General features: G+C 35.7%; 1 protein-coding gene across 50 annotated transcripts in view; it reads right to left on the reverse strand.

The window, feature by feature from the left end:
- PHF21A (PHD finger protein 21A) overlaps positions 1-15263 on the reverse strand; it is a 185783-nt gene that overhangs the window by 138255 nt on the left and 32265 nt on the right. For 40 of the 50 annotated variants that reach the window (XR_010147178.1, XR_010147184.1, XR_010147179.1 and 37 more), the window contains 3 exons: positions 10156-10292; positions 5089-5121; positions 2713-2778 (listed from right to left, as the gene is read on the reverse strand). Coding sequence is in view for 34 of the 50 variants with exons in the window: in XM_016920751.4 (XP_016776240.1) it covers positions 2713-2778; positions 5089-5121; positions 10156-10209 (153 nt within the window). In the remaining 16 variants the exon portion in view is untranslated. Of the gene's footprint in view, positions 1-2712; positions 2800-5088; positions 5122-10155; positions 10293-15263 lie in introns of all 50 variants that reach the window. The other 10 variants (XR_010147183.1, XR_010147171.1, XR_010147182.1 and 7 more) reach the window with 1 other exon arrangement.

The raw sequence follows: 15263 nt of genomic DNA on the forward strand, positions 1-15263 counted from the left end.
AAGATTGAAGTGGCAACAGTGAATAAGAACTAGTGTCTACCGCAAGAAATAGTGACTATCTGCAATGGTTTTGTCAGATGCAAAAAAAAAAAAGTTGTCAGATGCAACTTTTTTTAATAAAACAAAAGAAGAGAATATATGAGTCCATTATTTGTATAATTAAAGTTTTCTAATAAATATTAAAAAAATGATTACAGAAAAATGCACAAAGAAAAAGAACAGAAGCAAATATGACAAAGGGTTAAGTGTGAAATATGACATTATTCTTCAAACTTTTCTGTATTTTAAATTTTTCTAACAAAAAATTAATGTTAACTTAAAATATTAGTCATACGGATAAGGTAATTCAGATTTTAGTTATTAAAGTGGAAGGAAAATTGGTTAGGTTCTGCCAGAGGATAAGTGGCTCTTTTGAGGGGGGGGGAAAAAGGCATATAGCATTAGGAAACTGTTCTAAAATAAAACTATTTTATTTTTTTGAGATGGAGTCTTGCTCTGTCGCCCAGGCTGGAGTGCAGTGGCATGGTCTTGGCTCACTGCAACCTCCACCTCCTGGGTTCAAGCAATTCTCCTGCCTCAGCCTCCCAAGTAGCTGGGACTACTGGCATGTGCCACTACACCCGGTTAATTTTTGTATTTTTAGTAGAGACGGGGTTTTGCCACGTTGGCCAGGCTAGTCTCGAACCCCTGACCTCAGGTGATCCACCCACCTTAGCCTCCCAAAGTGCTGGGATTACAGGCGTGAGCCACCACGCCTGGCCAATAAAACTATTCTAAACTAAAGAGTAATATCACATGTTGAAAATAAGTCTGAGGAGGGATGAGCTTTTGAACTTTACAGCTGTGCTTCCTTCAAGTATTAGCCTACCTAAAAATGATATTTTTCTGTTCCATCAAGAAGGTTGTTTTAACAGTTAAGGAAATATAAAAATTGCAGGACTGGATTTCAGTTTCTAACTCTAGTTTTACTTACTTTGTATACCTAAAGTTTTCCTGATGTTAGACATTTTTTAAAATTCCAGTTTCTGAAATGCAAACTTAGTTCAGAGAACAATTAGAGCTTGCCACTTGATGAAATGTCTTAACATAGATAGTTGCAATTTTCTATTCAATAAGGTCCCTAACAGAAAAAAGATTAAAGAATAAAAAGTTACAAATAAACCAAATCTACGTTAGTTCTCACAAACAAAAATTTCGAGTAGATGTAAATTTCCAAAAATTGTCCCACTTTCCCCAAATGTAGTCTTAAGTTATCTTAACTTTCCAACAGCATCCCCCAACCCCTACTCCACTAATCAGTTCTCACCTTCTTCCCCTGCTGGAACACGTGAATTTTTCAGCAAATGTGACTCATTCATTGGCGTCTTGTCAAACTAACCCTGAAACTATAAGGAGGCTCAGCGCTAACAGAATTCTAAAGCTAGAACACTTTCACTAACACACATCATGTTGACTTTAGAGAACTGAATCACATTCAGAGCCAAATACATACTAACCGACTCTGTTTATATTTTTTCTTACAAATTGTTCTCCACCATCCCACCTCCTCCCAATTTTAGTTTGGCAATTCCCTAATCTAAAATACCTCCTGTCTGTGGAGAAGACAAGATGGGGACGCATAAGAATAGGAGGGAAGAATATAAAGCAGTTGTTCACTCAGCTTGGAAGATGATTCTATTCTGAAACATTAATGATTCATATCTCTTCCACATAATTCTCAAAGTTTATTTCTCCCCTCAGTTAAATGAAAACACAATAGAAACACAATAAAAAATCTCCAGAAATGAATTATTCTCATTGTTATTATTTCACTAAATAACATTAAATAACAACATAAAAATCAGTTATTGAGAACTATTTAGTCAAAAATCCTCAATAAAATGTCACTGGAATGAAGTATCAACTGCAAATCACCTTATTCTTTTGATTAATATATTCACCTACTCCAAGACAGAAAACCACTCTTTCTAACCAGAGGGAGAGTGGTGGGGAAGAAACAAGAAAACAAATGCTTTGTGGGATTACCATAAACATTTACTTATAGCTCTATCAATTGCCACACTCCACCTGGTGGCAGGCACTGCCTTAATTGGTAAAGTGGAGGTCATCATACAAAAAATTCCAAAGAATATTTTCCAGGTGTCCTTGGAAAAAAGCAAGATGTTCTTCTCCTGCCCTATATAGAATAAGTCTAATAAGATTTCACCGAAGTTTTTTCACGTAATAGTAGGTCAATATCTAATAGAGATTAACATAAAGGCATGACCATACTTAGAATGGGAGACCTACATTTAGAGCAATCTACTTACAAGAAGATTCTCTCCACAGTAAGTTTAATGTCAGCTCAAGGCTTTAAGACAGGTAACAAGGTACATGCAGCACCTACAAGATTCTCTATCACCTATTCTCACTAACTGCCTTTACCCCATCCCCTATAGGTAAACTATAGAGTTTAATTAACACAGTTAACGGCAGCCTGCCACATTGCTTTTAGGTATTTGCCAGTAACATCTAACCATGGGATACTCTAGAGACTGATTTCAACCAAAAATAAAAATAGATAAACAGAGCTCAAACAAAATTAAAACCAAGTCTGGCTGCCCACACTTATTTTCACACATGAGGAAAAATAGCAGTTCTCTTAGAAGCCTCGAGCAGACATATCTTTAGAACACAACGTTAAAAATATGCCCCCCTCCCCTTTTCCCCTACCTGTTTCTCACTCAAAGCTGTGATTTTGGCTTGGAGTTCATGAAGCTGTTTCTTTAAGTCAGCATTCTGATTGGAAAGAAAAAATATCTGTGAGAAAGATATTTCATTTGTTAACAGAATAGTAGCAGGAAGACTATGCATACTGCATTACAAATGATGAGGCAACCCGAAGCATTTAGCCAATCAAATCTGTCATGCATTACACTGTGGCCATAATACCATCACCTAATGCACAGATCCTAAATACAGGCTCCTCGCACCAAAACAGGAGCAGCTCCTCTGCAACTGTTTTAAATTACACGAAGTTTTATATTTGAGCATCTTGTACGGTAAGAGTACCTGTCCACTAAAATATTCTTATTCTTTATAGAAAGTATCCATTGACAGAAAACCCAAAGCTCCACTAATCACACAAAAGTAGGAAAATGGAGGTTATAAGTATGCACACACTACATGCTTCACAGCATTATCAACAAAGATAAGAGGTTTTCTCCACTTGCCCTCTCCCTTATTTAGCAAAGTACATTTGTTATTTTAGCCTAGATCTGAAAAGCTGTCAGTACTGCAACTGCCTTAACACTACATCATTCAAATTAACACACTGACTACCAGGGCATTTTCTCAGTTCTAAAATTCTAGGAATCAAAAAAAGAATACTATTTTAGATGAGATACACAGAGCATGATTGCCTTTTACTAAAGTAGGCAAAAAATTCCAAAATTAAAGTTTTCAAATGCTTAATGTAGCAGGACAGCCTACTAGCAGACTGAACACCACCCTAATGAGAGACTGCTTTTACTTGATTTGTCTCACATACAATTCTTTCAATTTACCCTGCTTGGTCTTCTGTCAGGGTTAGGGAACACATCTTCCCCGTCTATTGAATTTGGTTTACTCCGTGTGGACTTTTTTATTAGTGTATTTGACATAAGGCTTCTCCAATGAGATCACCCACACCTGTTGTCCAACAAGTTACTGTCCTGCCCACCTCAGATTCTTCAGGTTAAGACAATTCTGTTACATGATCACCAACTATAACAGAAATGATAGTTTCTAGTAACATTTCACAGTTGCTGATAATGTAGTTTACCACATTAAATAGGAAAGGACCTGTTAATCTAAAGTCTACCACCTCTTGGTTCCCTAAATCCAATTTATTATTTATTTATTTATTTTGAGATGCAGTCTCACTCTGTCGTCCAGGCTGGAGTGCAGTGACAAGATCTTGGCTCACTGCAACCTCTGCCTCCCAGGTTCAAGTGATTCTCCTGCCTCAGCCTCCTGAGTAGCTGGCCTTACAGGCACCCGTCACCATGCCTGGCTAATTTTTGTATCTAAATCCAATTTAAATTGTGAATATACCAAAAAAAAGAAGAAAAAAAAGGAGAAGTTTCTCACGGAAGTAGGATCATTCAACAGGAATAAGTATGGGCTACCAATGCCAGCTCTCAGAGTCAAAACACAATAGTTAGACCTGAGTTCTCAATTTGTAGAGATAAGTGTTATTTTTTTACTTCCAAAAATCAATGTGCCTCAGTACCATTCTTCAATCAAAAACTTGATTTTACTTTACAGTGAAGCCTGTATGTACTGTTTATCAACCCAGATATAGATACAGATATAGATAAAGATATATTTGATATTTGATAAACACTCTCCATACTTATGACCTAGTATCTAATGGTTACAAAAGAGACAATGCCCAATAATAAATATAATTATCAGAAGACAAGGTAAGTTTTTAGGAAAACATCTCTTCAGAAATAGAGAATAAAATGCCTAAGTGAAAAATGCCTATGAGAATTTAAAGAAAAGTTAACATTCTCTGTTAACTTTTCTGTTAGAAAGTAACATAAGGTACTTTTTAACCCTCCTTTAAGGGTTCTTTCAAAAATAAAATTTTCTAAAATGCTTCTTTTAAAAAATACTCTAAAATTCTTACCCTGAACATAGAAAATTCAGTACTATTCAAATGTTCTATAATATAAACTCCAAGTAAATAAAAATGGTTTGGGGTCTCTTTTCATATTGGGATGACAGAAAGCCTCAAAAACTCTGATTTTGAATAAGTGGGTTCATGGAAATGAATTTAAGCTATATGACAAGTATTAACTCAATATTTTTCTCCAAAATACTCAAACCAATTAATATAACACCAAAATAATAGTAACAAAGATGAAATAATAGCTATATTAAAATAGAATGAATTTTTCTAAACCCTTATAACCTGAAGATCAATGTATTAAAAATAATTGCTATTAGAAATGAAATAATTCTTAAAAGTTAAGTACCATCTGTATTTAAGTATTTTATGGTGATTTTATTTTAAATTATTTTTAAATTTAACAATTAAATGAATAACAATAGTAGTTTTACCTGTGGATCCTGCTTCATTTGAGCAACCAGTTTCTGGTAATAAAGAGAGAAAAAGAGCCATCAGTCTTACATATTAACTCCCTATGGCTAATCAGGTTTGGACCAAAAAATCTAGGATTTTAAGTTAACACAAAAAAAGAGCAACACCACAATCAGAACAGACTAAAACCTTCTGTGATCCATGTAATAGGCTCAGGAGACACTTCCTTTAATAAAAAAATCAAACCACCACTTTATATTTGAAATGAAAAAGTGCCTGATTTTTAAATCTGGACAGAGATGGGTGACAGTGGCGTCCGAAAGGAATTTAAACAAGCTGGATGCTCCAAAAGCCAAGCATCCCTTTCAAATGTTGTCAATGTCTAGAGTCCCAAACAAGGCCTGGAAAGAAGCTGGCCCCACACAAAACCGGCCTGTTCATACACAGAGCAAAGTACAGATTTGGCAGGTCTATTGGTTTGTTTCTTACCACAGGAGGAGCTTAGTGTCCCATGTGACTTTGCCATTGTCTTCTCTCAAGAAGGAGTTCGGTGCAGGGGAGGATAAGTTCAGTGGGGCAGTGATGCTCAGTTTTTGAGAACAAGGAAGTGCAGGAACAATACAAAACTCTATCTAACTCGATTCCTCTGGGAAAGAGTGCTACCCAATACTGAATGGAAAAGATCTTTACTAGGGAAAAGAGAAGCCCAAACAAATGGAAAGGAAAGGAAAGGAAAGGAAAGGAAAGGAAAGGAAAGGAAAGGAAAGGGGAAAGGAAAGGAAATAGGAAAGGAAAGGAAAGAGGAAAGGAAAGGAAAGGAAAGGAAAGGAAGAAAAATGAATGTCTTTTGACCTAACCCAACTTCTAAAAACATCACTGCCCAAAGTTAACAATAACCATAGACAGAAGAATATGAAGGATAAAGGAGCATCAGAAGTCCTAAAGTATCTGGGAATAAGCTATTACCCAAGTCAATTTTTCATCTAATGGAAAAATTTGTCACTCTCTTTTGGTGACAAGGCACTTTTAAATTGTTTAGTTGTAAAATAAAACCTTTATAAAATATACTATATATTTATCTAACTACTACTTTTTTTTTGAGACAGGGTCTTGTTCTGTCACCTAGGCTGGAGTACAGTGGTGTGATCATGGCTCACTGCAGCCTTAACCTCCTGGGCTTAAGTTATCCTTCCACCTCAGCCTCCTGAGTGGCTAGGACCCCAGGTGCACACCAGCACACCCGGTTAATTTTTTAATTTTTTGTAGAGACAGGGTCTTGTTATGTTGCCCAGGCTGGTCTTGAACTCCTAGGCTCAAGGAATCCTCCCGCCTCAGCCTCCCAAAGTGCTGAGATTAAGGTGTGAGCCACCCGCCCTAACTTCTTAAAAAGAAGAAAAAAAATTTAAAAATCAAGCTTTTATTGATACTTAGAGGAATGATTATATTAATATACTAAACTATAAACAATAGGTTCCTTACAAAAAAGATCCCAAACTACTATGTTTTAAAGTTCTTAAATCCACATTGTAGTTTTCCAGCCCACTCCTTAACGTCAAGTAGTCAGCCAGCACATTTTGCTACTATTCTTTTTTTGTTTTTTGTTTTTTAAAGATGGGGTCTTGTTCTGTCACCCAGGCTGGAGTGCAGTGGCACAATCATAGCTCACTGCAGCCTCCAACTCCTGGGCTTCAGCAATCTTGCCACCTTAGCCTCCTAAGTAGTTGGGACTACAGGTGCACACCACCATATCCAGCATTTTTTTTTTTTAAGAGATGAGGTCTCACTATGTTATCCAGGCTGATCTCAAAATCCTGACCTCAAGCAATCCTCCCATCTCAGCCTCCAGAGTAGCTGAGATTACAGGCGTAAGCCACCATGCGCAGCTCTTGCTACTATTCTAACAACCCTGAAACCCAGCTCAAATTTGCTGTTTCAGACCTGCTGTGTGGTACACTCACTGGACTAATTTTAAAAAGACGAGTGAATAGGTTGTAATAATCTAAGAAACCCTCCTTTAGTAAAATGTATAATCTTTGGTGTATCACTTCAGACATTTATTCTAATTGATCGAAAGTCTTTCTCCCTGATGCTAAGACACATTTTAGATAACTGAAGTTGCCAACCATGGGACCTCCAAATACACAAGGTATGTGTCACTATATGACTTCATATTTAATGGTAGTAGCTCTTCTATATCCTAGTCTTAACCTACAAAATAGAAACAATACATATTCCAAGAGTTTAAGGGGACTGAAACACAAGGTTTTATACACATACATTTTTACATTAATGCTAGCCACAGTCTTCAATGAAAAAAGCTCTTGATTTTCCTTTTTGATTTGGTTACCAGAGGGTTGGCTACTACGCTGTTACATTTTAGAAGCTGAAAAAGGTTTTCTTCCAGACACTGGAATTTAAAAATTCACTGATAACCACATGAAGTCTTCACCTCTAGAGGAAATAAATAAGCCAATTTTTCTATCTGTAAGCAGTTAAACTGCATTTCAGACAATCAAGGGGTAGGACAGGACGAGCTGGCCAACTTACTGGACCATCCAAATCCCTAGTAACTTTAAGCTGACATTGTGTTAACAAAGTTAGGTTACTTTCCGCCAGAATGCGGCAATATTTCTTGAGGATATACTTCACGCCAAAGGTAAGCAAAACAACCCATAGGCCAAATCTGGCCCACCACCTGTTTTTGCAAATAAAGTTTTATGGAAAAAAGCCATACTCATTCATTTATATATTGTTCGTGGCTGTTTTGTCTGTGCAACAGCAGAGCAGAGTAGTTGTGACAGAAACCATAAATTACCCACAAAGCCAGAAATATTTTACTGTGTGTCCCTTTACAAAAAAATTTGCTAACCTCTGCTTTATACTATTCTCCATTCCATATGGAGTAAATACCCTGAAAATTTAAATGTGACTTCCATCAAATCTAAATAAGATCAAAAAAGGGAGGAGGAAAAAAGGCAATTTCCCCAAAAAGATGAGATGTCCATCACAGGACATTATTATTTAAATATTTACTGAACATCAACTATGTGTACATTGCTACTTTCATAACTATCTCACCATTCATAAAGAAAACACAAAGAACAAAAATATGTTTTCACTCCACAATACCAGATAGTTTCAGAACGCATTTTCTATCCAGTAAGCTCAATTTCAGCCCTAATCTCATTCCCTAACTGGAAATGCAACAAAGGGTGGCTTTTGTCCCATTATTTCGTCAAATGTATGTTCTGGCTTTGGTCTCAGCCTAGTAACCAACACCCCTACCTTGATGTCATTTCTGGCATGCCTCAATTTGTCATGATCAACGATCGTGTAGGTGACACCATATAAATTATTTTTTCAAAAATAGTAAAGTATTACAGATATAACTGGAGTGAAATATATGCTTTCTCTGTTAAAATATTATTGACATGTAAATAAATGTTTATAATCACACAAGCAAAATGTTGTATAAAGGATGAATATAAAAGCTATTAATTTTATGCTCAAAGCTGACAGTTAATATGAATAGTAAGAGAGTGTTTAGAATAACTTTAAGAACTATATCCCTTTTGAGTCAACAAATGTAAATTTAAAATTTTAATTAGATTTAAAATAGAATAATAAATATTAAGTATTTTCATAATTGTGATGTTTATAAAATTGGTATGCTTGAATTCAGAATATGAAACAAAATATTTAGTAATTAACTTCAATTAATTTAGGTCATGAGCCTTTCAAGAAAGGATTATTTGGGACTTGCTCATATCTTGTGAAGAGGAACTAAAGCAGAATGTTAACTTTGCCATCTCAATACTTCTTCAGAGGAGGAAAAACTCCAAAAATCACACACAACATCATAAAATTATCCTTGATCCACACAAATTTCAGATTGATTACTGTACTCCCAAAATTCATTCTATGATGATGTCAGCTTTGAATAAAATGTGAATTTAATTTTTATCACTTGCCATTCAGCCAAACTGGGTATTCAACACACCTCTATGTTAAACTAATTTCACTCAGAAAAAGACGAGCTTGTTTTTGTAACAAATTTCTGCTCTCCTCAATTAGTAACAGAAGCAAAGTTAAAAAAAAAAAAAAGTACACAGCTTATTACCTACTTAAAGAAGCCCACGTGCATAGGGCCAACTCTGCAGCGGAACAAGAGTTTAACGAGATCCGGAGCAGCAGCAGGGATTTCTGAACAGGTGCTTTTGAAGCTTCCTTTAAGTTCTCACCTACACTAATTCTGAGCAATGTGCAAATCTAGTGGTTACCAAAGGCCCAAGATATTCTCCCAACGATTTCAAAAGTTAATGTTACCTCAGACTACTCAGATAAACAAAGGAAACTATACCTAAGAACAAACATCTTTAGAAAGTAGTTTTACTTATCCTTCTCTCCGCTCCCATATCCCCAATTGTTACAAATTCAAAAGTAGTCAATGCATCATCCTTTATCACTTTTGAGTACCAAGGATTAGATACATGCATGTGTATGTGTGTCTTCGGCCTGATGTCCAGCTAAAGTCTAGAAAGATATAAAACAGTGGTACTCTGTTTACATAACAAATTTTAATTATGTAATTATATAAAGATAGCTTTTTGTAAAATATAAGGATTGTGAAATCTGAAATTTAAACATCTGTGAAGATAATCACATTTTCTTTAAGATTGGAATCAACGCATAAAGCTGAGTCATATGATCTGTAAAAACTTTAGTACATATGGTAGTTGAGTTAGACATGTTGTTATTTAAAACATGCAAGTTAAATCACATGAATAAAGTCCTTCAGATGAACCAAAAAGCAGAAAAAAGATTTCTTTCTTTTTTGTTAACACCTTTGGTATATGAAAAAAATCTTTTCAGTTCTTTTCTCTAGAAAGGAAGTCAGGAATACTTTAAGTTCTTAAAAGCAGTATCTATGACTTTGTCGAGTAGTGATAAAAGGCAAACGACATGACTCTTGGACAAAATTGTCTTAAAGATTATTAAAAACTATACTAAACACCAGAGATGGACTTGTTTACTAATCTTAGCCATTACTTAACAACAATGTGGGAGAAGCCAACAATACAACGTACCTGGTGAACCTGAATTTCCACTTTAAGAGCCTCCTGTAGAGTCTGCAACTCCATCCTCTACCTTCTCCACTTTCTCTGCTAATTCTATAGTTTCTTCAGCCTCTGTTTAAAGTAACAAACTCCTCTTCTCACTGCAGCTGTAAAGATCATAAAATGTTTTGGATCATTACATTTGGAATAAATATAATATTTATGTTAAATAAATTATGTTAGTAAAAGAATATCTGATTCTCTAACGCAGGGCAAGAAATTTCCCAAAGAGATTTTTTTTCCCTCAAAACAATTCTTCAAGTATTCCTCTAAAGAACACTTCAAATAACTGAGAAATGAAAAACCAAAAAAAGGGTTTAATCTGGTCATGGAAACATCTAAGCACCCACTACATGTTCAGCACTGTGTTAATCACTACATACTGAGGATACAGAGCTGAGTAAGACCACTTCTGCCTTCAATGAGACTATAACCATCCAGGACACACTGTCCTCAGAAAGAGACATATAACAACAGAATCATACTTTTTTTTTTTTTTTGAGACGGAGTCTCACTCTGTCGCCCAGGCTGGAGCGCAGTGGTGCAATCTCAGCTCACTGCAAGCTCTGCCTCCCAGGTTCACGCCATTCTCCTGCCACAGCCTCCAGAGTAGCTGGGACTACAGGCGCCTGCCACTACGCCCGGCTCATTTTTTTATATTTTTAATAGAGACGGGGTTTCACCGTGTTAGCCAGGATGGTCTTGATCTCCTGACCTCGTGATCCGCCCATCTCAGCCTCCCAAAGTGCTGGGATTACAGGCGTGAGCCACTGCGCTGAGCCAAAATCATACATTTTTAAACTTCACACAGAGTGGACTGGAGAGTTCAGGGTTTCTCGGAGGTTAACGAATGCCAGGGTAGTTTTATTTGGATGGGTTCTTACTCTATATAAAAAACAGAGAAACTCAAAATGGGGAAATTCTGGTATAACTTAAACATTTACATTTAACAAATTAATACTCAAAACAGACAAATACAATGCAATATAACTGTACTATCCACAAAGTTATGATGTGGACATTTTAAAATGTATCTATCGTGTGTAATATGAGGTGGTCTAGTAATGGAACACATGTCCAGCTTTACAATGAAAATCATCTTCTTTCAAGCTTGCCAGTCATCTCTTTGACTATACATATAATGGCATGTGGAGATAATGTCAAAAGTCTAAATCTGTTAATATGACACCCAGCTTGACCTTCCTATCTCCCTCAATCATTACTGCTCTAATTTAAATTATTTCGATGGCTAATTTATCCTTTATTGTTGTTTTCTTTTCTTGAAGGTGGCCTTAGACATGATTTTAGGTACTCTGTCAAAGCAAAAGTCTGTTTTTGCCTGAATAAATTTAAATTTTACTTCAAATTTCTTTTCTTCTTTGCACCTATAAAGCTTGTAGCTAGAGCAGCTTTTTAGCATTCATATAAATTGGGGAATGGAACAATCAGAAAGTTAGAGAAACCACTACTCCTTAAACCAATACAATAAGATTCATGATCTTCATATTTCTAAATATTATTTACCTATGGGTACAGTCTATATTCAACCTAAGTTTTCTAAGAGTCCTTTGAAAACTGGTTTAACAGAGTTATAATGGAATCATTAACTAGGGAATATATTCTTGTGAATGAGTTTTCAATATATTTGCTTATTCTCATTAGGCATAAAACATCAGCAGAAATCTCTCTCTCAGGGCTTATACACTAGATTATATAACATCAAAATACTCAAACCTAAAAAAGAATAAATTCCAAAAGTGCAAAATTCCTTTAAATTCACATTTGCAAAGGATAGGAAAAGTTTACTGTATAATGATAATGTTAAAACATTTTAAAAGGCAGTATATTTAAGGGAGTTATTAACAATTTAGAAAGGGAGACATACTATGGTGAACAAATCTGGGTAGTTTTAGCTACTATCTTTTTTTTTTTTTTTTTTTTTTTTTTTTTGAGAAAGAGTCTCGCCCTGTCGCCCAGGCTGGAGTGCAGTGGCAAGATCTCAGCTCACTGCAAGCTCCGCCTCCCAGGTTCATGCCATTCTCCTGCCTCAGCCTCCTGAGTAGCTGGGACTACAGGCGCCTGCCACTACACCCGGCTAATTTTTTTGTATTTTTAGTAGAGACGGGGTTTCACCGTGTTAGCCAGGATGGTCTTGATCTCCTGACCTCGTGATCCGCCCGTCTTGGCCTCCCAAAGTGCTGGGATTACAGGCATGAGCCACCGCACCCAGCCAGCTACTATCTTTTAAAATATTTGGAATGATAACCAATCAATCAATAAATATCAGAATAATTAAGTCACTAAGACCAAGATTTTTGTTATCATGTAAGCTTACTCTACCTGCAATACTAAAGTTAAAACTACACAGCCACTTTAATTTTAAATAACAAAATAATCTCCCTACTCAAATTCCTGATTATGTATTACAGTTCTTCTTGAAAACAACACTTGGTTTTAATTTTTACAAGGCTCTACCAGAAAATGTGTCCAAAATGATTCCTTATAATTTTTGTCAAGAATCACTTTGAAGTTGAAGGTGTATTTTTCAAATATTCGTACTTCATTCTACTGACAGTAACATAAAACCATAGTTCAACTCAATTCACATAAACTCTGGAAATGAACGGCAGGTTAAAACACAAAGAACTTAACATTATACATAAGAAAGGGCTAATACAGTTTATATATTTAGGGCCCTCAAAAATTGATAACAAAAATCTATGAAAAAACAATTTACAGAAGAAATAAGAATGACCAACAAACATGAAAAACTTCCATCTTTTAAGACACAGAAATATAACTAAGATTATATGCTTTGTCTATCAAACTGAAGACCTATAAAATAATAATACTCTGAGCTGTCTAGAATTTGTGTCAGGTGCCACTTCGCAATTTGCTGATGGTTATCTCTAGGTAGTAGCACTGTCAGTTATTTACTTTCTTCTTTTTGGGGTATTGATATTTTCAAAATTTTCCATAAAAAATATGCACATCTTTTTAAACAAGAAGACATTAACCAAGGATTTGTAGATAAAGCATCAGAAAACATTATACTATCAAACAAAATGCTCAGGAAAAGAAAAAGTTAAAACCAGGGTTTAACTTGAAGACTGTAAATGTCAAAGAGTGCCTCGCACAATAATAAGCCTGCAACTCAAGTTAATGAGGAGCCGATGGCTTTTACTTTCTCCAACAGATTGTTGTCTGCTTCTCAGAGATACACAAAGGCATGAAGTTTTATTCAGCAAGGACTCTAAATGCCAATTACTCATTTTATTTCAAAATAAAACTGAAAGGGTTAAAAAAGTTAGGACTAGTTGTAGAAAAACATATGAAGGATTAGAAGATTCATTTGAAATTCTTTTTCTTTTCTTCAGAAAGATCTCTTTCTGGATAGTAATTTTAAGAGACTGGTCTGTGCAGAAAGAAACAAATTATAGACATGTATTTATAGTTTACAAAAACAAGGCAGGTACATGTTGAATCTTGTTTTTTTAATTTTATTTTTTCTTGTAGAGAAGGGGTCTCATATGTTGCCCAGGCTGGTCACGAATATATGCTGAATATTTTGAAAAATTTTTTTTCCTGAGACAGGGTCTCACTGTGTCACCCAGGCTAAAGTGCAGTGGTGCGATCACGGCTCACTGCAGCCTCAACTTGCTGGGCTCAAGTGATTCTCCTGCCTCAGCCTCTTGAGTAGCTGTGACTACAGGTGTGCCCCACCATACCTGGCTAATTTTTGTATTTTTTTGTAGTGACAGGGTTTCGCCATGTTGCCTAGGCTGGTCTTGAGCTCCTAGGCTAAAGTGACCCATCCACCTTCAGCCTCCCAAAGTGTGGGATTACAGGTGTGAGCCACTGCACCCAGCTGAAAAAATATTTTGAGGTCTTGGACATCTCATGCAGTCATCATCTGAATACCACTGGGAGGCAGTTTATAGCATCAAAAGAATTATTGGCTACATTTGTAAAAGATGATTTAACATATTTTGACCAATTCTAACAAGTTATAAATAACAAATCAGTTGCTGCAAAGTGAATACCATCAGACTCACAAGACAGTAACACACTGCATTCCACCATAATGAGTGACTCTCACCATCCAACAGCTCTACAAGTCACTATCAGCAAGGCCACTTGCCTAGCCCAAAATATTAGCATTTGCAATCTTCCAAACTGTACACGTCAAACCATTCTGATATCTAATGGCCTCTAACTTTCTAATAACAACAACAACAACAAAACATAAAAACCAAACACACAAACCAAACACACAAAAACAATAATAAAATCCCACTAAAAAGGTCAGCCATGGTATCTGGAAAGCACATTCACCATCCCAAAAAACAAAAAATGCTAATTCTACTTACTCACTGTGTGACTACTCTCATCCCCAGGGTTCATTTGTTTGTTTGCTTGTAAATCAGGAAAATGGAAACAATATCACCTACTTCATAAGACTGTTGTGGTTTAAATAAGGCAAAATTATATGAAAAGCCCTTTGCAAACTGTAAAGTTTTATGATAGTTTTAATACACTTAATTCTTTTCTCTATACAGACTTAATAGAACTTCTCTACATAGTATATATCTAGAAGACTGTAGGCTTTTCTGTTCTCAAATTCTCTATGGAGGTTCTTCTAACTATTTCTCTGGGTATACTTCTGCTTGACGATATGTGACCTGCAGGTCTTTCATTACGATTCTAATAACTCGTAGGAAAGCTATAACTCCAATTTTACTGCTAAGAAATATTTTGCTGTTACTGAGTTGACAGAAACCTTTTTCCAATCAAAACTTGACTCATCAACCAACATTTCTTTAACTAACGATAAGTCCATGACACAGTGTGCCCCCAAACTGTCCCTAAAAAGGACAACTCCATGTTCTCTATACCACGCATTTATTTGGTGTGAAACTCCTCTGCTTTTTATCTATATTCTCAGACACAATGTTTAAAGTAGGTTTAATTCATTTTTTTAAATAGGAAAAAGTAGGTCTCGACAGTCATCTACGTATCTTTACTTCTTGTACCATGCTTAATATTTGAATATCAGGTTTCAATTTGTACAAAATACT

The sequence above is a fragment of the Pan troglodytes genome, chromosome 9 (assembly GCF_028858775.2).
Source record: "Pan troglodytes isolate AG18354 chromosome 9, NHGRI_mPanTro3-v2.0_pri, whole genome shotgun sequence".
Lineage (NCBI taxonomy): Eukaryota > Metazoa > Chordata > Mammalia > Primates > Hominidae > Pan > Pan troglodytes.